The sequence below is a fragment of the Thamnophis elegans genome, chromosome 7, assembly GCF_009769535.1.
Source record: "Thamnophis elegans isolate rThaEle1 chromosome 7, rThaEle1.pri, whole genome shotgun sequence".
Classification (NCBI taxonomy): Eukaryota; Metazoa; Chordata; class Lepidosauria; order Squamata; family Colubridae; genus Thamnophis; species Thamnophis elegans.
Genome location: NC_045547.1, coordinates 14,008,357 through 14,031,771, shown reverse-complemented (window position 1 = coordinate 14,031,771; position 23,415 = coordinate 14,008,357). Strand labels below are relative to the sequence as shown.

The 23,415-nt window shown below is 43.9% G+C and overlaps 1 protein-coding gene across 1 annotated transcript in view; it reads left to right on the top strand.

The window, feature by feature from the left end:
• Positions 1-4,892: 4,892 nt before the first annotated feature.
• Positions 4,893-23,415, top strand: part of LOC116511100 (caldesmon-like) — a 130,426-nt gene continuing 111,903 nt past the window's right edge. The window contains 2 exon segments of the mRNA XM_032220910.1: positions 4,893-5,172; positions 5,882-5,990. Coding sequence (XP_032076801.1) covers positions 5,920-5,990 — 71 coding nt within the window. The 5' untranslated portion in view covers positions 4,893-5,172; positions 5,882-5,919.

The following is a 23,415-nucleotide window of genomic DNA, read 5'->3' as shown; positions in this document are numbered from 1 at the left end:
CACCACAAACGCAGTAGTCATCCTTACCTTTCACAGAGGCACTTAGTTTTATAAATATGAGCATGATAGTGTAGAATGATCATATCCAAGGACCGGTGGTGGATTTCAAAAATTTTTGGAACCTCTTCTATAGGTGTGGCCTGCTTTCCGGGTCCACTGGTGGAACCTCTTCTAACCGGTTCGGTAGATTTGATGAACCATTTCTACCGAGTAGGTGCGAACTGGTAGGAACCCACCTCTGGGTAGCAGATGACACTGACTGATGACAAAAAGCCGTGATTGTGCTGAGCACGGTAATGAGGATTAGTGACACTGTTGGTGAGAAGGATAAGACATGGAAGGAGAAAGGCTTAGACGCAAGACTTTGCAATTGGTATTGCTAAAGAGAGGACTTTACTGTTTGGAGCTCAATGGTTGAAAACAGAATTTCTGTCTCACATTCGCTACTACGTATCAACCTTATTAACGCTCAATACTCTTTTTTCAGCTATGTATTCAAAATGGACTGTGATATCTCTATCTATCTCTACCATCTCTAGATCATAGTCCATTCTGAATATATAGTAGAAAAAAGAGCCTTGGGAGTTAACACGGTTGATACTACATTATATAGCAGAGGTGTCAAACTTGACTTCATTGCGGGCCGTATAAGGGTTGTGTTTGACGTCAGGGGGCCGGGGTGGGTGTGGCCAGGGTAGGCGTGGCCAACTTGACATCACTCGTGTTGGGGGCACAGGTGGTGGCCCAGGCAGGGCTGGGAGGGATCCACCTGCAGCCTTCTGCCAGCGAAAATGGAGCTCGGTGGGGCTGTGTGCAGTCTTCCCGAGCTCCATTTTTGGCTGCGACAGTCTCCTCCAGTGAAAACGGAGCTCAGGAGGGCCGCGCACAGGCCTACTGAGCTCTGTTTTCACTAGCAGAGGCACTAAGGGCTGATCCTTTGCTGTTTCCAGGGTGGCCCTGTGGGCCAGATCTAAAGCACCCTGTGGGTCGTATCAAGCCTGTGGGCCTTGAGTTTGACACCCCTGATATATAGTACTGTGAAGCCTCCTCCCATAAGATAACAAAGAAAAGCAATCATGGAGAGGATGTGTAGCCTCCCTGACAATACTGCGGACCCTGGTCAAGCATCACTTATACCTTATGTCCTGGATAGAAGGGAGTGAACTTCGAATTGTCTTTTCTGCTGTCCTCATCACTTTCTGCATAGACTTCCTGTCCGAAACAGTAATACCTCCAAACCACAAAGTAATGCAATATGACAGGATGCTTTCAAACATCCATTGCTTCTTGTTCTACCTTCAGGTGCTATTCTCCAAGGGCAGAACAAGAAGCAATGGGTGGAAACTAATCAAGGAGAGAAGCAACTTAGAACTGAAGAGAAATTTCCTGACAGAACAATTAATCAGTGGATCAACTTGTTTCCAGAAGTTGTGAATGCTCCAACACTGGAAGTTTTTAAGAAGATGTTGGATAACCATTTGTCTAAAGTGGTGTAGGGTTCCCTGCCTAAGCAGACTAGAAGACCCCCAAGGTCCCTTCCAATTCTTCTCTTCTCTTCTCTTCCATTCCATTCCATTCTATTCTATCCCGCTATAGAAAGTGGAAAGGGTATGGGAAGGAAGATGTACTCTTCTCATACAACACAGAAAATGCAAGTGCTGCTGTGCCTTCTTCAACAGTGTCTCACTGTTGAGCGACAATCAATAAAAAGGAATACATGCAGGATATAAACAAATAAATAAATCTGCACCACATGTAAACGAACCATTAGCAAAGATGGAATCTGGACTAACCCTCTTTTTTTTCTCAGTTCCTGCATGAAGAATTGCCCCTGTTTACAGCTGGTTTAAACTAGAGCCAATGATCCTCTTCGGTAAAACTTTTCCAAACATCTCTGAACAGATTTTGATAGAAAACAGCTTTATTTGTTTTCCTTTAAGACAGACTAAGGACCTCATTCTTTTAGATACTGCAGAAGAATGCTTGACATGTGGTCAGATTAGGGTGCCAGTTTAAACAACTTATGCTCAAGTCAGAGATGTGTTAGCTTGCTTCATTTTTTTTTAGATGAAGGCGAGGAGGGGGGTTTGTTCTTTCTTCTTCCTTGGGTTGCTTGCTTGTGGTCCAACAGATGCTATTGCACACAAATAAAGCATTACATTATATACACACAAGGGTCAGAATGCAGAGTTTGCTCTCGGATGAGCTGTTCCATATCCTGAATGATGCCTTTAAGAACAGAGCAATCAGTTCAAGTTGTCTCTCTCCAAGGTAACGAGGGTGGTGGGCCATTCCACAGATAACTTCAGGCTGTCTCTTTTATAAACTTTAGTCCTTTCTAGGCACATTTGTGCAGATATTCATCAGCTGTGGACTATTGACCCCTTTCAGATATCTTCCAAGGATAAAATCCATGTGGAGCTTCTATAGAACCGAATGGGGCTTATATTAATTTAATATTTTGCCTTTCATTAGACAATCTCATCCCAGATTCTCAATACCAGTTTCACTTAAGGAGATAAAGAGCTTATTGAAAGAAGAGGTCAACTATCTAGAAGGCTCTATTCGTAAGCAAAGCAATTACTGCAGGCAGAAATCCATTCAATAGCAATAGCAATAGCAGTTAGACTTATATACTGCTTCATAGGCCCTCTCTAAGCGGTTTACAGAGTCAGCATATCGCCCCCACAGTCTGGGTCCTCATTTCACCCACCTCGGAAGGATGGAAGGCTGAGTCAACCTTGAGCCGGTGAGATTAGAACCGCTGAACTGCAGATAACAGTCAGCTGAAGTGGCCTGCAGTACTGCACCCTAACCACTGCGCCACCTCGGCAAGGCAGGATATTTCATAACCACTTGCAGCGAAGTTTGATAGGATTAGAAGCAGCCGCTCACCGAAGATCCAATACAAGACGAAAGCCATTAGCCACAATAGGAGTTGCCAAACACACTTTCAGAACACAAGTCCCTTCATTGCAGTCCAAACTTCAAAGTCACAAAAAGCTGGGGGCTCAGATAAACAATAAGCCAGAGGTTCACCAAATTAGCTAAGACGAACACCTAGGATTTGCATTACCTCTTTTGCCTATAGAGCCAGCTATGACCCCTAGATAACCCCTATATGACCACCCATAGGAATCTGACAACAGCTAATAGGATATTAAAGGACATGTTCTTGCACAGGAACAGGAAGCTCAAATACAAAGCCCAAAGCTGTATATTAACCCACCCACTCTCAACTCCATTTTGTCAGCTGTCCCAAAATCACATGTGGTTCTGCCATTAAACCTTCTTTCCAATCAGCCTCCATGTTCTCAGTGTCTTTCTCCCAGCCTGGAACTGAACCAGATGGATATTTCTACCTACACACACACACACACACACACACACACACACACACACACACACAGCTAAAGACCAGGGCAACACCAGAGTCTGTGCGTGAGCATACCCTATGGGTGGCTCTAGCTGGCAGGATCCCCCCCTCCCCTGAAAATAACTCAATGACCTGTGATTCCTACTGGAGTCAACCTACTGTGGAGCATAGTAGATACAGCGTAGCCAGGAATTAGGGACTGTGGAAACAATACAGTGAATGCACTAAAGACCGAACATTTTTGTTCCATTGCCAAAATACCAGACAGCATTGTGAGTTTCCAATGGGGGGGGGGGGGGGGAGGAGGAAAGAGAACAATTCAGCCTTTAAAGTGATTAATTGCTAACTTTTTGTATATGATGACATTGAGAAGCTCTACCCAAACCAACTGTGGTGGGATTCACTTAGGTTTACCACCGGTTCGCAACTATGAGCGCGCATGCACACATGCTTACCTTCTACAGGTGTGTGTGTGGCCTTCTGCGCATGCGCTTTGCCCGCACATGCAGCATCGAAAACGAGGCTACATAGGATGTTTTGGAGCCAGGGTGGATGGGCAGGCCCATCCACAGTTCGTCGCTACCGGTTCGGGCGAACAGGTCCGAACCGGCTGAATAACACCTCTGGATCGTGGCACGACAAAACCGCGCTCGTCAAAATAGCGGTGATAAAATCGCGTTGCTAAAGCCGCGACGTCATCACCGCGCGTCATCACCGCCGCAACAACAGCGTGGCAACAGAAAGGCGCTTTAAAACAGCGCCGCGGCAGAAAGCCGATTTCAATTAAGGTAAGGGTTAGGATTAGGTTTAGGGGTTTGTTTTAGGGTTTGTTTTAGGGTTTGGTTTAGGGTTAGGTTTAGGGTTAGGGTTAGGTTTAGGGTTAGGTTTAGGGTTAGGTTTAGGGTTAGGTTTAGGGTTAGGTTTAGGGTTAGGTTTAGGGTTAGGTTTAGGGTACTGAGTGCTTGGGAATGCGCGGATTTGCCCTCCGCGATTATGTCATCGTGGTAGGGTCGCGTTTTTCCTTAGCGCTTCGAACAGCACGAATTAGTCTTCGCACTTATGTCTCCACGGATAAGGGCTTCGCGGATTTGTGGTGGAACCCCTCTGGATCACGGGGATGCTGCCACAATCATGTGAAAAATAAGTCATAAGTCACTTTTTTTAGTGCCATTGTAACTTGTTGTAAGTTGAAGACTATCTGCACCACACACACAGACATACAGACAGCTAGACACACAGGCAGACACAAACACACACATACACACCTCTTAATAATCAGCAAACAAGCCTTCACTAATACAAGATTCTTTTTTTCTTCTTCTTTAGACTAGCAAGTGCCTGTTCATCTCATGTTTGCTGCGTTTAAATCCGCTGCAAAAATGCCTGAATTTGGACTGCCATAAAAACTTGGGAAATTTTGAAAGGAGGAGGGGAAAGTTGCTTTAAAAAAAAAAAATAGGAAGAAAGAAAAAAGCACCCTGAGCGCAGAGTCTAGGCTAGAATTCCAAAGGAAGTTGAGGGCCTCTAGCTCAACACAGGAAACGGTCTTGGAGCAGGCCTTAAATGCTAGATTCCAGGCAGGGTTTAACTAACCACTGACAGCTCTGTAAACAAAGCCGGGACAAAAAAGAGAACAGCTTTCCCTTTTCTGGTAGTCATTTTTACTTGGTGGGCCTGCAGGAGAATTCTCCTATATTTGTCTCGATAGGATATAAACCAAAGCCTGAAAGGGTTTTGCGCATGAAGGAGCTATAAAGGAGCAAGTATTTTATGGAGTAAAATCTGACAACAAGAAGGTAGGTGCAGCTTTAAATTGCAGATGCTTCGAACTGCCCAATTCTTTTTTTTCCCTCCCCACCCCTCCCTGCATATCTCAAATGTTGGTTTTAATTTTTTTTTAAAGGAGGATTTTAAGGGGGTGGTGGTGGTATTTTAACCATTTGCCTCTTTTGACAGCAGACTTTCAATTTTTAACCTTTCCAAAACGCACGCTTTTAGCTTTGTGCTTAGCAGAGAAAGTAGCGTTAAAGTGCAAGATAATATTGGGTGGTTGGAAAACTGTTTTTTGAGCGTTACGGATTCTTTTCTGACTGTTGGACATCTGCCATGGTGCAAACCTGAGGCTACAGTGAAATTAACCTTCTTTGTGCGTCCAGTTATAGCGGCAAATGTGCCCATCTCCCTTAAAATTGTCATTATTCTTTTGCTAAACGTGCCGAGTGGGAGGAAGATGCCAGGAAGAAGCGTAAATAGTTCTTTTAAGACGTACAGACCCCCATCTGCTTCTTTCATCCCAAATGCTACAGCTTTGTTTTAATTTCCAGCGAGGGAGCCGACTCCCAAAGGGGAACTTGCTAAAAACCTTTAATAAACTGTTTGTGTGATTCTGGAGAATCCTTTTAACTGTGGATGTGAACATGACTATACTTGGATATAATTCGTTTCCATCTCTAGTTCTGACTTTCTCTTTCCCCCCTTCTCTTTCTCTCTCTTTCTCAAATTCAGTCTGATTTGGGGGATTTATCTGCACTTGAATATATATCATGGATGACTTTGAACGTCGCAGAGAACTTAGGAGACAAAAACGGGAGGAAATGCGGCTGGAGACAGAAAGGTGGGTAATATTTGAGAACATTGACTGTGCCTGATTTTTTAATATATATATTTTTTAAAAGCATTGACTTTGAAGCTTCATCCACTTAATAATCCAGGTGGAAACCAACGTACTGCGTGGTCCAGATGTTTGCAAAAAACAAATAAACCCCAAACCATTAAAGGTGCCTCTTCGTGAAGGCTTTCTGCAAATTTTGTGTGGCCTGAGTTGTGCCTTCAGAGGGAATTCCTGAACTGGAAGAGGCTACAGGAGGCAGACATGAAGCTTCTTTAGTGTTTATTGGTTTTATTAGAAGGGAGCAGGAGGAGCTGGTAACAGCCCAGTTCAAAGTGTCTAACCACTATTAGGTAGACGTGCTTATGTTGGATAATTATGGAGGATGCTTGATAGCCTTTGAACACTTTTAATGTGTTCCAATAGGGGACGCAGTGGCTCAGTGGCTAAGATGCTGAGCTTGTCGATCAGAAAGGTCAGCAGTTCAGCAGTTCGAATCCCTAGTGCTATGTAATGGAGTGAGCTCCCATTACTTGTCCCAGCTTTTACCAACCTAGCAGTTCGAAAGCACATAAAAATGCAAGTAGAAAAATAGGGACCACCTTTGGTGGCAAGGTAACAGCGTTCCCTGCGCCTTTGGTGTTTAGTCATGCTGGCCACATGACCACGGAGACCATGGCTTTGAAATAGAGATGAACACCACCTCCTAGAGTCGGGAATGACTAGCGAACCTTTACCTTTAAATATTGTTTATTAATTATTAATGCAGACAAGGTCTGATTTTAGTGAAATCTCTCAGATTTAGTCCCATAGAACAAGCATTGCTTGTTTGGCTGGTGTTTGTTTTTTTATTTGAAGGAATTCAACATTGGGGTCTCTAACAGATTAGATGTAGGACAAAAACAAATCAGCAGCGATTTTCAGGGAAGACCCCGGTCTTGAGGATATGTTTGATGATGTATCTCAGCTGCATTCCCCTATACAAGAATCTAGGTAAAGGAGCTGTTTAATCCTTTCTCCTTCATTCAGAGCTCCCCCCTCCCCCCACATACTACCTGTGTAGGGAAGGATCAAGGCCCTAAAAGCAGCTGAGATGCCCCTGGGGGAATTTTGCAAACAGTTAACTGTTATTCCCTTGGAGAAATGGGTTCAGAAGAATTACTGGTCTAGAAATGAGAACAGATCTGCCTCTTCTGCTTGACCAATGGCTAGCAACTTGCCACTTGTTAAGTGCGGACTGCTCTCTAGAAGGCCAAATCCTGAAGATGAAATTCAATACTTTGGCCACCTAATGAGAAGGAAGGACTCACTGGACAAGAGCCTAATGCTGGGAAAGATTGAGGGCCAAAAAAGAACAAGATGACAGATAAGGAGGTGGCTGGATGGAGTTATCAAAGCAGTCGGTGTGAGCTTAAAGGGACTCTAGAGGACGGTAGAGGGCGGGAAGGCCTGGAGGAATGTTGTCCGTGCAGTTGCAATGGGTCAGACACGACTTCACAACTAACAACTAACAACATTCTGATTTGGAAGGAGCTGAAGCTCTGATGTGCAGAGATGGATGGCACCTTCTCCAAGGATGAAACCCTCCCGATTTGGCCCGGTTCGGCCAAACCGGTAGGGACAATTGTCCTTAGTTCTGCAAACCGGTAATAAAAAAAAAGCTTCCGATGATCGTGCGGCTCACAGCTGAGCCACGCAACCGTTGGAAGCTTTCTCCCCTGCTTTTTAAAGCATTTTTTCCCCTGCGCGAACCGGCAGGAGGAAAATGCTTAAAAAAATCTTTAAAAAAATAGCTGAAAGTGAAAAAAAAGTTGGCCACGCCCAGCCAGTCACATGACCTCGACCACCAAGCCACTCCCACAGAACGGGGGTGGTGGTGTTTAGATTTCACCACTGATCTTCCCCCATTCCCAGCCCATCGCAAATGCATCAGTTTTTATTCAAAATGGTTGAGCAAGCCACAAGAATGGCTTCAGTCTAGTGCTTCATTCTGATTTGGAAGGAACTGAAGCTCTGATTCATTGCAGTGCCCCAGAGGAGCCCCTTCCTCCCTCCTGTGACTAGTCATTGCCCTGGATTACTGTATATTCTGTACTGGTTGGCGGTCACCTTTTTTTACTTCTTTGAAATAATCTTGTGGTTGATTCAACGAATATCTAAGTCAACAAGCTATCCTCCCCCAGAGAAGCTCATACTCCCTTCCACACTTATATTGTCTACTTTCTGCCCAGATTGAGCAAAGGATGTTTTTCTTGCTTTCTCTCCTCCCGCAAAGCCTCCTTTGCCTTATTTTGTTTTTTTAAACAACTCTTTAGGTTGCCCTGTAAGAAAGCTGCTATGAAATGTCCTGCTAGGATCGGTTCTTCTTAGCTGCAAAGTTCTCATAGGTTTACAGAGGAACGTAGGGATGGAAGAACAATGTATTCCCTGTCGCTGCGTTTGTTCTAGCATCACGGTTCGGGTGGTGCCATAAAGGGAAACGAAAAAGAAAAACCAAGACGGGTCTATGTTAGTGACAAGGCAGATATGGTGGAAAGAGAGATGAAGGCACTTCAGGGGTGGGCACCAATGTGAGCGTGCGTGCGTGCTTGCTTTGCTTGCATGTGCCCCCTCTGTGCATGCGCAGGACCTTAGCAATAGCAATAGCAGTTAGACTTGTATACCACTTCATAGAGCTTTCAGGCCTCTCTAAGCGGTTTACAGAGTCAGCATATCGCCCCCACAATCTGGGTCCTCATTTTACCCACCTCGGAAGGATGGAAGGCTGAGTCAACCCCGAGCCAGTGAGATTTGAACCGCTGAACTGCAGATAACAGTCAGCTGAAGTGGCCTGCAGTACTGCACTCTACCAACTGCGTCACCTCGGCTCTACCCACTCGGATCTACCCACTGCGCCACCTCGGCCTTCCCTGCATGCGCAGAACATCAAAATGATGTCTGGGTAGGTGGGCGGAGCCTGCTACTGACCACGGCTGGCAAACGAGTAAGCGAACAGCGAGGTAAGCGAACAGTGAGGTGGGGGAATCCGCTGTGCCATGCGATTTAGATTAGCTAGAAAGCAGGAAATCCTGCTTTCTAACTTAATATAAATTGTGCGGCTCATCTGATCATCGGAAAAAATGGTTGGCCCGAACCGGTTGCATTTTTTAAAATTACCGGTTAGGGCAAATAGCTAGCATCCTTGCTACTGGTTTGGGCAAACTGGTCCGAACCGGTAGCATTTCACCCCTGGTCTATAGGCTTACCCTTCAGAATATGCTAGTAAAGCCTAACTGTCAAGTGCAAAAGGCCAGGTCTACATTTGAAGGTCCAATTAAATTGATTTATTGCCACATAATCTATGCACAAGAATCTTCTCATCTATTGATAGCAGCTGCTTGGAGTTAAATAAGGGTCAACAATATTCAAGGAGGCGGGATGGACTTAGTCCACTTATGGCTACGTAGGGATTCTAGGCTGATTTCTTTCTTTTTATCTCCATCCCCAGTTTCTGCCATACCTTCTCCTACACAACTGGAGCTCAAATCTACTATTTGGTCTAAGATTAGTTTCTGGAGCATGAAAAACAATGAGCATGTGGCAATTTCCACTCTTCCTATTTCTTCTCCTGCCGATCAAAGTGCAGAAATAGCTCACCTCCAAATATTTGAAACTAGGAGGCTGAGGGCTTCCCAATAAAATTGTACTTTCTAGGCCAGCTAAAACCTTAACACAGTGTTTCTCAACCTTGGCCACTTGAAGATGTCCAGACTTCAACTCCCAGAATTCCCCAGGGGGCTGAGGGCTTCCCAATAAAATTGTACTTTCTAGGCCAGCTAAAACCTTAACGCAGTGTTTCTCAACCTTGGCCACTTGAAGATGTCCGGACTTCAACTCCCAGAATTCCCCAGCCAGCTGGCTGGGGAATTCTGGGAGTTGAAGTCCGGACATCTTCAAGTGGCCAAGGTTGAGAAACACTGCCTTAACACCTTTCTACTTCAAAAATATTCCATGGATAAAACCCCATCTCTTTTGTGATTTGGAAACTACAGTTTAAGTAATGGGGTTAGCTGGATTTACACAGCCCACTAGCCTAAAATAGGATTGGGTGGTTTGTGGTTCAGCTTGCTGTGGGAGATCCAGCAGTTCGGTTAGCATAGTTTGTAAGCCAGACCATCTGCGTAAACCATAACATGGCTTATTTTTGGTCATAACGTTTTGTGAACACAGCAATTATGCCCTAACATGGCTTTAATAACGTTAGCCAAACTTTGAACCATTGGTCAATGGAAAAAGTCATAAAGCGGTTATTAGCAATACAGAACTCTTGCTATTTTCATGTTTCTTTTTGTCCTTTTCTCTAGAATAATAAGAGTGATGACCAGTCTAGTTATTCTTGTGTTAAATGTCCTTTTACTATCAGAGGTGGGGAACTTTGGCCCTTTTATGACTGGTGGACTTTAACTCCCAGAATTCTTGAGCCAGTTGAAGTCCACAAGTCATAAAAGGGTCATAGTTCCCCAACCCTGTTCTACTGCAGGTATCCAACTATTGTGGCCTGCCAGTGACCATCGGAGCTGGCAGCATATTCGGACATGAGGAAGTTGGGGAGGAACATGGGCCAGTCCTGGAGTTTGGGGAAGGCTCTGACAAGGGCTCTGTGTCGGAGGCAGAGAGGGGGCCAGTGCTGTATGCCAGTTATCAGCTGCCTTCAGAGTCAAACATCAGTGAGACAGACGAACAGCTGGAGCCTGTTCCCAGTGTACGCATGCGCAGAGTTGTCAGATGAAGGGAACAGCTAAGGAACAAGGGTCGACTTGGGAGTAAGGTCACAGGTGGATGATGAATGGCCCCTCCCAGAGGAAATAAAAGAGGAGCGAAAGGGGAATGGAGTTTGCAGGAGACAATTAATTCACTTAATTGGTATGTGACTCTCTGAGACTCCTTGCCAAGTTTTGCAGATATTGGCCTGTCAGCTCTCCAAGCCAGATAAGGTCTGTGACTGTAAATCTGCCCTTGAAAGACTTTGCTGGACGTGAATGATCATAATTCACAGTAAATTAATAAAAGGGGTTTTTGGTCGGGACAAGGAGTTTGCTTCATGCTCTTGGGAAGCCTAGATCAGAACACCAACACAGCTTTTTCTCAAGGGTAGGATATCATGACATGTCTTTTGCTCAACTTCACAGCTGGCATGAGAGAGAGATTTGTTTATATCACAATGTTATTATTGTTATTTCGGTTTATATCCTGCCTTCCTGTCCATAAAGCACTTATGTAAACTGAACTCAATTTATGTTCCAGACCAATACATGAAACCAAACTTAGGTCTGCTTTGAAATGTTCTGCATTTTTACTGGTTTATTAATGGTGGTTTGCTAGTTAAAACAAATCATTATTAAAGGAAAGTCTGCACGAATATGGACCATGTGCCAACATACTTTTGTGAGAGAAAATTGTGCCAATCTATACTTTGGGAAATAATTCAAACAAAAATGCATTTTGGAGAAAATACTCAAGGCACATGCAAATTTTGAGATAGATTTTTTAAAAAAAAAATAGGTCAGCAAACCAATAAAGGAAACTAAACTTGCAATACCCTGTTTTCCTGAAAATAAGACCTCCCACGATAATAAGCCCAATTGGGCTTTTGAACACATGCGCTAAAATAAGCCCTCCCCCCAAAATAAGCCCTCCCCTCCAAATAAGCCCTCCCTAAAATATTTAAATGCATGGCAGCCGGTTCCCGCCATTTCTTCTGGTTGCTTGCTGTGCAAGCAACACGCGGTGGGGAGGCAAAGGCGGAGGGTGGGGGGAAGGGAGGTGGGAACATGCCCCATGCACCCCACACGTCCTTACCTAATGGCCGTTCCACAACCCTACATTAGTTTTTATGACATTAGTTTTTGCTGCAGGAAAATAACTAGAATACTTGGGCACATGAAAAACTGAAACATGACAATGCTTTCCACGTGGCAGCATGTAATTTTACCTCCATGCCAATACCACTCTCAAAAACTTTTGTAAGTCATTGTGATATTTTAGCATTTTGATGCAAAACTCGGAAGGTTTCAATAATGGCACAAGGATTTGAAAGTTTATCACCGTTGTTAAGTGAATCTGGATTGTTCATTAACTTTGCTTGTCAGAAGGTAGCAAAAGGTGATCACATGACCCTAGGATACTGCAGCCGTGATTCATGTGCAACCACTAGTTGCCAAGCATCTGAATTTTGATCATGTGATCAATTTTGATCAACCTCAAATGGTCACTGAATGAATGATTGTAAGCCAGGGATCAAATCAACTTTCCTTCACTACCAGTTCACAAATGTGAGCGTATGCGCGCATGCACTCACTTCACTCACATGTGCCACCACCTCTGTGCATGTGCAGGACCTTCCGCCTAAAGCTAAGTATAACAGCGAGGAGGGGGGAATCCGCAGTGCCACACAATTTCAATTAGCTAGAAAGCAGGAAATCCGGCGATTTTAGCTAATATAAATCACGCGTCACAGCTGATTGTCAGAAATACCTGTTTGTCTGAACCAGTAGCATTTTTTTACTACCAGTTTGGGCGAACCGGTAGCATTTTTACTACCAGCTCGAGTGAACTGGTCCAAACCGATAGCATTTTACCCCCGCTGTAAGGCAAGGACTAACTGTACACGGCAGTGGTGAAATCTAAATATTTTTGCCACTGGGCATGGCTTGGTGGGGTGTCATGTGACTGGGTGGGTGTGGCTAACTTTTTTCATTTTTTAAAGCATTTTTTTCCTGCCGGTTCAGGTGAATAGGCAGGAAGAAAATGCTTTAAAAAGTGAAAAAAAGAGTTTCCGATGATTGCGCGGCTCACAATCATCCCTACCGGTTCAGCCAAACTGAGCCGAACAGGAAGGATTTCACCCTGGTACATGGTCTTTTTCTGATCTAATTGGAAATGGTGGGGATTTGATTCTTCTTACATAAAATATGGCTTCTCCCAATGATGGGTTCTGGCAGGTAGACGCCAGTACGGACGTACCCAGTGCCTGCTGGGAGCAGCTGGCACCATACCGGAAGGGTGCTTTGGAGGGCCCACCTGCCTGCCTGCGTTCCTTACCTGTATTTCAGCCAACCGGGCCATTTGCGCACACCAGGGGTAGGTTCCTGCCAGTTCTAACCTCTTCTATAGAAGAGGTTCCACAAATCTATCGTGCCGTTTAGAACTGGTTCCAGCTCCCTCCCCCCACCCGTCCTCACATCATCAAGATGAAGAGCGAGAGGAGGAATTCTGGGGGTTGAAGTCCACAAGTCTTAAAGCTGCCAAGTTTGAACACTCCTGGGTTTTTTTTTCTAAAGGGTTAGGGGTACAAGGGTCTTATAACTTGATAGCTTTAAGACTTGCACACTTCTATGCCAGAGTTTCTGAGCCATCATGACTGGAGGAGGAATTCTGGGAGTTGAAGTCCACAAGTCTTAAAGCTGTCAATTTTGAACATCCCTGGGGGTTTTTTTCTAAAGGGTTAGGCGTGCAAGGGTAACTTGACAGCTTTAAGACTTGCGTGCTTCAATGCCAGAGTTCCTGAGCCATCATGACTGGAGGAGGAATCCTGGGAGTTGAAGTCCACAAGTCTTAAAACTGTCAAGTTTGAACACCCCTGGGGTTTTTTTTTCTAAAGGGTTAGGGGTGCAAGGGTCTTGTAACTTGACAGCTTTAAGACTTGCGTGCTTCAAATGCCAGAGTTTTGGTTGCTAAGCGCCAAGCCACTCCCACTCAGTCACATGGCCAGCGAGAGAGAGAGAGAGAGAGAGGGAGGGAGGGAGAGAGAGAGAGGGAGAGAGACTAAGCCTAGAATGCTTTATCAAGAGCCCCTCAGGACATATGTAAACCACCCAACGCTTCAACGAAAAGATTTATTTTCCATGCTCCAGTAGAAGCCTCCCAATGCTGATGTTATGGCTGAAAGGCTTTTTCATTAAATAACATTTTTTGGGGTCTCTGACCCTCATTCTCATCTGCTGATTTACAGTGGCAATGTAAAGAACCCCTTAAATGAGTTCAAGCCTATATAACTATTTAAGAAAATATTTGCAGGGACTTAAAAAGCTATGCTTTATTCCCCTCTAGGCTAAAAATCCAGGAATCTGTCTGGAGAGACTGCATTTGTGTCTTCTGGGTAGGGTGGCCTTCCACGATGTTTCTGCAAAGCCCAGAAAATGCTGGGATTTCTCATATAGTTCCCTAGATTCCATTCTCAAGTTGTCAGATTGTTGAGGTTGGAGATTTCCTAAACAAATGAATTTAAAAAAGAAGAAGACTGGAGACAGTTGCTGTTTAGACCAGCCTTCCCAAATTCCCTCTAAAGCTGTGTATGTAGACATTCCCAGCATTGTTAACAAAGACCATGCTAGCTAGGCCATTCTGGGAAATGAAATCTATGCATTTGGCAAGGATCCAGGTTTGGGAACATTGGCTAATGAAGTTTTATTGAAGTTTTATTTTTAGAAGCACATCCTCAAGCATCCATTATGAAACATGATGTATAAATATGCCATTGAAGTTACTTGTCCACCGTTTTCTTCATATCTAATGTCAATAAGGACAGAGCTGGAAAGAACCTTGGAGGTCTTCTAGTCCAACCCCTTGCTCAAGCAGGAGACCCTATACCCATGATGGCAAACGTATGGTATGCATGCCACCTGTGCCACACGGAGTCATTGGTTAGGTGTTGCCCTGCCAGCTTCAGCGCGCTGGCCTTCATTTTCGGCCATTTTTTGCCCTCCAGAGACTTCCCTGAAGCCTCCGGAGGACGAAAAACGGCCTTAGGGCCATTTTTTGCCTTCTGGAGGCTTCAAGGAAGCCTCCGGAGGGCCTCTGGGGATGGGGAAGCTGTTTTCACCCTCCCCAGGCTCCTAAAAAGCCTCTGGAGCCTGGGGAGGGCAAAAAATGGGTCCATCGAGCGTAAAAAGTGGGGAGAGGGCGGGGGAATGGTGGGGATTGCGCACACATGCATGGGGGGTCATGTGCACATGTGCAGGGGGGTCACGCAGATAGAATTATGGGTGTGGCCATGCCCACGCATGACCTTCCCATGCTCCCCCCGCTTTTGGCACGCGGTGGCAAAAAGGTTAGCCATCACTGCCCTGTACCATTTCAGATAAATGGCTATATAGTCTCTTAAAAAACCTCCAGTGATGAAGCTCCCACAACTTCTGAAGGGAAGCTGTTCCACTGGTTACTTGTTCTCCCTGTGTGAAAGTTTCTCATTAATTGCAGGTTGCTTCTCTTCTTGATTAGTTTCCATCCATTGTTTCTTATCCTATCCTCTGGTTCTTTGGAAAATAAGTTGACCTCTTTATGGCAGCCCCTCAAATACTGGAATATCTCTATCATGTCACACCTCGTCTTTTTTCCCCCCTCCAGACTGGCCATACCCAGTTCCTGCAATCGTTCTTCACATGTTTTAGTCTCCAGGCCTTTAATCATCTTAGCTGCTCTTCTCTGCACTTTTCCCATAGTCTCAACATCATTTTTGTAATGCAGTGATCAAAACTGGATGCAGTATTCCAGGTGTGGTCTTACTGAGGATTTATTAAAGCGGTATTAATACTTCACGTGATTTTGATTCTATGCCTCTGTTTATAACAACCAAAGATTGTATTTTTGGCTGCAGCTGCACACTGTTGACTCATGTTTAAGTGATCATCCACTAGGACTCCAAGGTCCTTGTTTTTTTGAGCCAGGTTTGTACCTTTGGTTTTTCCTGCCTAGGAAAAAAAAGTTGTAAAACTTTGCTTTTTTGCCACATTAAATTTCATTTTATTGGGTAGAGCCCATTGTTCAAGTCTGTCAAGATCTTTTTGGATCCTGAGCTTGTCTTCTGGGGTGTTGGCTATTCCTGCCAGCTTAGTGTCCTCTACACATTTGACGAGTTCCCTTTCTATTCCCTCATCTAAGTCATTTATGAAGATATTGCAGAGTACTGGGCCTAAGATGGACACTCCATGTATGCATGTAGTGAAGGTCTGGGGTTGGTTGGATTGGTCCAACTATGAGTTATATATTTTCCAATTAAACACTATTCTCTTGGTATATAAGGAGAAGGAACGTAGCTGTGAATCTCACATAGTTCCCTGTTCTGACCCCCCTCATCCCACACCAACACACACTCCGAGCCAAAGATAAGTTACGGCATTTAATTAACAGACAGACAGGTCCTTGGCAGCAAACCGGCACAGACAAGCTTGGGCAGCAATCCAGCACAGATAAGGCTTGGCAGCAATCCAGCCTGCCAAGCTCACAATAATGTTCTCTGACATTAGTTCCTGCGTTGACTTCTGTAAAAGGGGCGTGTGCACAAGCAGTCCTTTTATAGTCTGGAGAGGAGCCTAATGACCACTAGCTGAGTGCAATTACCTCCTGTACTTGCGCAACTGTTCTTGACGCCTATTAGTTCTTCGATGGAGTGCATCCAGGAACAACTCACTACTGGCTTCCAGTTCACACTCCCTTGTCTCCTCCTCACTGGTCCAAGACTCAGGCGCCTCCTGGTGGCCAACCAGCCTCTCTGCACCCTGCTCGGAGTCGGAACCCTGTCCAGGGTCCTCCACATCCTTCAGAGCCAACTCATAGGGCCCCTCGCTGTCGGAGTCTGGTGGCAGCTCCAACGGCTCCTGCTGGACCACAACAGTTTCCTTTGTGCTGTGGGGTGGTCTATAATTTTTTCACCTCATCATAAATATGACCACAGATAGACATCTCTGAATTGCCCAGGTCTATGGAGAACAGTGGCACTTTTATGCTACTGTTACTACCAAATTAGGAAAGATTGTATATTTCTTTGATCTGATAAACAAATGTTCTGCTTTCTGTCTCAGGAACTAATAACCTGCTGACAGAGGCTCAGAAGTTTTATCCAAATGCGAAGTTTTATTTATTTAGAAGATAATTTTGCTGAGTTCAGCAGTTTCTTTCAGATAACTGATTAGGTCTGTAGTTTAATATCTACATCTCAGCTAGAGCAATTTAATTTTTTGAAATATGAATATTTTGGCTGGAGTGCTGCAGTACATCTGGGACGTTTAGCCAATGGTAGGATTTAGGGAGTGACTTAATGCTGGAGTTTGAAAAAGAGGTTGCTTGCATTTTGGATTGTTAAGTATCTGAAAGCTGATCTGTTGATGATTATGATTGAGTTTAAGGACAATGCAGCTCCTTGAGGTCTAAATAATGAAGGGCAAGGCCGTGGGGAAAGAGACATTCAGTTGAAATCCAAAACTAAATGGCTGATAACTTGCTTTAAAAAATAAAGGCAGCCCTTGACTTACAATCACAATTGAGCAAGACACTTGTTAAGTGAGCTTTGCCTCATTTTACAACCAGTTGTTAAGTGAATCACTGCAGTTGTTAAGTTAGTGATGTGGTTGTTAAGTGAATCTGGCTTCCCCATTGACTGTAAGAGATGACCAGGCTGAGTCCGAGAGAAGGACCAAACACGTCATCAGTCTTGAAGCCCTTTGTGCCCACAAGAAATCTAAGTCAGCCCACCTTGAATTCCATTGATTGTTATCTACCACCAACTCTCTTCAACCGTTAGTAGTTCAGATTCTTGTAGAGGGCTTTAGCATACGATAAAGCTATATATTCATCTGAAATACCTTTGGCCATGTATTCTACTCCTGATTTCCTGCGCTTGACATTGTCTTTGCTTGTCAGAAGGTCACAAAGGTGATCAGATTAACATTGCAACAGTCATAAATACATTCCACTTGCCAGGCATCTGAATTTGGGTCACATAGTTATAGGGGATGCTGCAATGGTCGTAAATGTGAAAAATGGTCATAGGTCACTGTAATAGGTTTCGAGTTACGCACATAACTGAGCCCAAAGTTTCTGTTGCTAAGTGTTGTTGTATTTTTTTGCCCCATTTTATAAACTTTCTTGACACAGTTGTTAAGTGAATCACTGTAGTTGTTAAATTAATAACAGGGTTGTTAAGTGACTCTGTTTTCCCCATTGATTTTGCTGGTCAGAAGGTTGGAAAAGGTGATGACATGATCCTGGGACAGTGCAACCCTCATACATATGAGTCAGTTGCCAGGCATCTGAATTTTGATCATGTGACCATGGGGATGTTGCAACAGTCATAAGTATGAAATACGCTGATAGCAGAGGTGGGTTCCTACCAGTTCGCACCTATTCGGTAGAACCGGTTCGTCAAATCTACTGAACCGGTTAGAAGAGGTTCCACCAGTGGACCCGGAAAGCAGGCCACACCTACAGAAGAGGTTCCAAAAATTTTTGAAACCCACCACTGGTCCTTGGATATGATTATTCTACACTATCATGCTCATATTTATAAAACTCAGTGTCTCTGTGAAAGGTAAGGATGACTACTGCATTTGTGGTGCAATCAGAACATTGCGTGTGTTGAAGTTGTTTTAACGCAAACCAAAGATGCCTTTTAAAAAAACAAGTTTACATCATATTCTTATGCATGCCAGTGCTGTGTGTGAGGTAATTTAAGGTGGTTCTGACAAGCGCCGTCAGCATCTTCATATCCGGTCACATGGGTGGCAAGCCACTCCCATCCAGTCACATGGGCAGCAAGCCACTCCCACAAAGGAGGCCACACCCACAGAGTAGGTTCGAACAATTTTTGAAATCCACCACTGGCTGATAAGTCACTTTTTTCAGAACCTTACAAACATTTATAGTTAAATAGACTTTGTAAAATTAATCCCAGCATTGAATCATCTCGGATTTCAGTTTGTCTGTAGTTGTTTTGCCCATAAATATGAGGAAAATGCAGTGCTTATCTAGTTAACCCAAACTGCTGTCTGTTGAGGGGACCTGGGTTCAATTACTCATTGATGTCATAACTAAGAAGAATGCTGGGACCACAAAAATCTGGGCCGTACCTCCAGTTTACTTATGTTACTTACATTTCCTGAAAAAAATTATGGGAATTAACCCCTGGGCAGTATAGTATGGTAGAAAAAAAGAGTGGGAATAAGGGAGGATGATGTAGGTTTTGGAGAGGTATGAGGTCGGGGTTTATTTTAGTAACAAAAAATAAATTAAGAATATTGGGCCGATGGAGTCCATGAGATGGAGGGAAAATGGGCTTGCCTTTCCTTCTCTCCCTGATCCTGGATGGAAATGTCATCTCATACGTTGTTAAAACAAAATAAGGCTTTGTTCTTGGGTTATCGTGTTTCCCCGAAAATAAGACAGGGTCTTATTTTCTTTTGATCCCCAAAATAAGTGCTCGGCCTTATTTTAGCAATAGCAATAGCAATAGCAGTTAAACTTATATACCGCTTCATAGGGCTTTCAGCCCTCTCTAAGCGGTTTACAGAGTCAGCATATCGCCCCCACAGTCTGGGTCCTCATTTTACCCACCTCGGAAGTATGGAAGGCTGAGTCAACCCTGAGCCAGTGAGATTTGAACCGCTGAACTGCAGATAACAGTCAGCTGAAGTGGCTGCAGTAGAGCACTCTAACCACTGCGCCACCTCGGCTCTATTTTCGGGGAGGTCTTATTATTTTTGAGGTGTAGGAGGCCCCTTAACCTTGGCCCGCAGATCAGTTGATCCAGGGAGGGCCAGAAGGTCTGTCTTTGTTTCTGACACACTCTTGCCAGCCCTAGCATCGCTGGGACTGCCACTCTTTTTGCAGCCTCCACTAAGAGAAAGGGCGCAGTAGTTAGGGTTTGCGGGAGCAGCCTCCGCGATGCTGTTCCATGTGGATGGCAGGTGCATATTGGGCACATGGGGCATGTTCCCCCCTTCCCCCCAGGAAATGGCGGGGACCGGCTGCGCAAGCGGTTAAATATTTTAGCGAAGGGCTTATTTTCAGGGGAGGGCTTATTTTAGCACATGCGCTCCAAAGCCCGATTGGGCTTATTATCTAGGGAGGTCTTATTTTCAGGGAAACAGGGTGTTTCTATTGGATTTTTTTTAAAAAAAGAACTCTTTCAAAATTGTTTCTAGGAAGAAAAAGTTAAATGCCTTCTGTCCGAGTATTATGATCTTGATTCATGAAAGATCCCTCAGTTTTGGCTTTGATTGCAGCAACTGTAATGTTGAAAGTGTTAAGAGTTATAAGCATAGTGTGAATACAAGGTTTAGCATATTATTATTACCCTACACAATAGCGGGAGACGGAGTCCAGTTATCTAAGGCCATACATCTGGCTAATCAAGTGAGTTGGGAAAACAAAAGTAATTGTGAAGAAGGTTCTCTTTGAACTAGCTGCCTGGCCAACCAAGTGCCATTCAACAAGAAAATGTAAAATAAGGCATGAGGGGCCTAAAAGGTTAATTTCACTTGTACATTGAGCTGTTTGGAACTCATCAGAGAAATATTGGCATTATGGTAGATGGCTTAACAAGCTGTTGTGTGGTTGGCATGAAAATTGCCAGGAAATAGCCATGAAAACTAAATGTCTGCAAGAAAGCAATCAAGCTCAGAAAACAGGAAGGACTCCACCACAGCCATTAAAAAAAAAAGGCTACCATATTTTCGGGAGTATAAGACACGCCTTTTTCCCTCAAAAAATGGGGTGAAAATCTGGGTGCGTCTTATACACTGAATACAGCATTTTCAGCCTCCCAAAACCCTGCCCCCTTTTGCAAAAATGACCATGTAGAGCGTTTAGGGGAGCTGGAGGGGGCAGAAATGAATGACAAACAGGCCATTTTTTTGCTTGTTTTTGCCCCCCGCCCCCGCAGCCTGAAGGAGCACTCTATAAGCCTCCTAAAGGCTATGCGTGCCCCCCTTTTTTTTTACAAAAATTGGGTCCGTTTTCATGAAAAACGGGCCATTTTTAGGAGGTCTGCAGAGTACAAAGCCTTTTTTAAAATTTGCCTCTTCAAAATCTTGGTGCGTCTTATACTCCGGTGCGTCATATACTCTGAAAAATATGGTAATTCCATGCTAGCGACCATTAAGAAAAGTTCTGAAAATAAAACTGCCAACGTTGCAATGCCATGCTATAAATCCCCTTGTGTCTTTTAAATCTGGACGATGAGTGTCGAAATGTGGTAGTAGCATTTCAGAAAGGGATATAATAGAGCTGTAACGTGCTTGAGAGAAACACTATGTTTTGTGAGGAAAAAGGCTTTCAGAGAATAGATGGAAGGGCGTGTCGTGTGCTTTGTGAGAGAGACCATTAACATGCTGACAGAACCCCTTCAGAAGCAGAGGTGGGTTCCTACCGGTTCAGCCCAGTTCGGCCAAATCGGTAGTAGTTTGCCAGCCTGGGACTCCGGAACTGGAACTGACTCCAAATTGGTTCCCCGGTCAGTGCGGCATGTTTTTTTTCATCATTTTTATGTTCTGCGCATGCGCAGACCTATTTATGGGCAAAATTGCACTTGCACCGAACCGCGGTAATGCCGGCAGCAACCCACCCCTGATTCAGAAGTAATAATTTCTCAACAAATTGTTTTTTTGAAGTCCTTTCTTCACTCTGCCCTCACAAAGTGAGGAGGGTGGCAGGTATCTAAATTTGTTTCCAGATTTTAAGAATAGAGCATTATGGGAGCGGACAGGTCTTCGGTTACCCTGGCGGCAAGCCGTTTCAAGCTTTCAAATACCATCTACTCCCACTTACGTAGGAGTAAGTTCCACTTCAACCAGTCTGGTGCAGGGGTTGAGATGCTGATCTAGAAACTAAGAGATTGATCTAGAAACGAAGTCAGTTCTTAGGCATGAAAGCTGACTGGTGATTTTGGGCTAGTCCCTCTCTAGCAGCCCAACTTATCTCACAGCATAATATTTAGTGTAGTGTAGTGTAGTTTATTGTCATTGCACATCGTACAATGAAACTAAATGTCATCTTTACTGTACATCAGTGGTAGTCAACCTGGTCCCTACCGCCCACTAGTGGGCGTTCCAGCTTTCATGGTGGGCGGTAGGGATTTGCTGTAACTCTGCTTTATAAATTTTATAAAGTAAAGTTACTCCCCTACTTTATAAATCACCTTTAATGTGGAACCAATGGGCGGTTAGAAAATTTTACTACTAACAGAGATACAAAAGTGGGCGGTAGGTATAAAAAGGTTGACTACCCCTGGTGCACATTATAACTATAAAAATAAAAACACAAACACACATCCTTCACATGCTATATAATTGAAATTGAAAACCTGATATTACATTAATATTGCACTATATCATGTAATTCAACATAGTTACTGCCCTGGGATAGAAGCTGTTTTTCAGCCTAGTTTTTCCTTGTTTTTATTATCCTGTACCGTCTGCCAGATGGTAATAGTTCAAAAAAAGTGTGCCCTGGATGAGATGGATCTCATTGTTGTGGGTAAATGGGTATAAATGCTACTACCTATATTAAATGTTAGAAATGTTTCATTTTGTTTGTTTGTTTTGTTCTGCTTTCTGTCATTTTTCCTATCTAATCATCAAAATCATAAATGACATGTTCAGTTTTTTCATGTTTATGCAAAAAGTCCATGAGAGATTTCCATAGTTTAATTCATTTGATTTCAATTCATTTCACAATTAATTGTATCTCTTTCAATCAAACACTTCTTTTTATTCTGGCCGTTCTTTTTTTATTGTGTTCGCAGTGACTTTTTGGAGTGTAGAAACTCAAAGGTTGAGCTTGGTCCTCATTGCAAGACACGGATTCCCATCGGTTGTATATGCACAAAATCAGAAAAAGGGTTTTAAAAAGAAGCAAACAGGAAATGCCTTTGCTTCCTTGCTGGAGGTCTAGAATTGATGTCCTCCTAAACCAGGGCTCTCCAAAACTTGGCAACTTTAAGACTTGTTTGAAGAACTCTGTCCTAAACCTTATCTTTCATTTGCTTACGTGATCATGGTCTTATAAAATATTCTTGCTGACTTGACATCAAGTTTGTGGATATTACAAATGCAGATATCAGACCATGTGATGAGCAAATAAGGCATGCCAATGGACTGATAGCCGGGATAAATTATTGCAATCCCCCCCCCCCCCCATTGCTCTGGCAACTGCCAAGATGATAAGACGGGTTGATCCAATAAAATTCTATCTGGGTGGTAATTTTGCTCAGGTTCATATCTGTCGAAGCCACAGCATTAAGTATCTGTTTCTAAAAAACCTTGTTTTTTAGTTATGAGATGAGTTATGTGTAAAGAGTTGAATTTACAGAGGGTGATAAACTATTAAAATTGTTTTTACTTGCTGGGTTGAATGGAAAATTACTCCTTTATCCTTTCTTTTCCTCTCCTCTCCTCTCCCTTCCCCCTTCCCTTCTTCTTAACTTTTCACATTCCCTTCCTTCTGCCCTTCCTCTTCCTTCCCTCTCCTCTCCTTCCCCCTCTCCTCTTCCCTGTCCTCCCCTCCCCCTTCCCTTCTTCTTAACTTTTCTCTTTCCCTTCCTTCTGCCCTTCCCTCTTCTCTCCTCTCCTTTCTCCCTCTTCCGCCTTCCCTTCTTCTTAAGTTTTCTCATTCCCTTCCT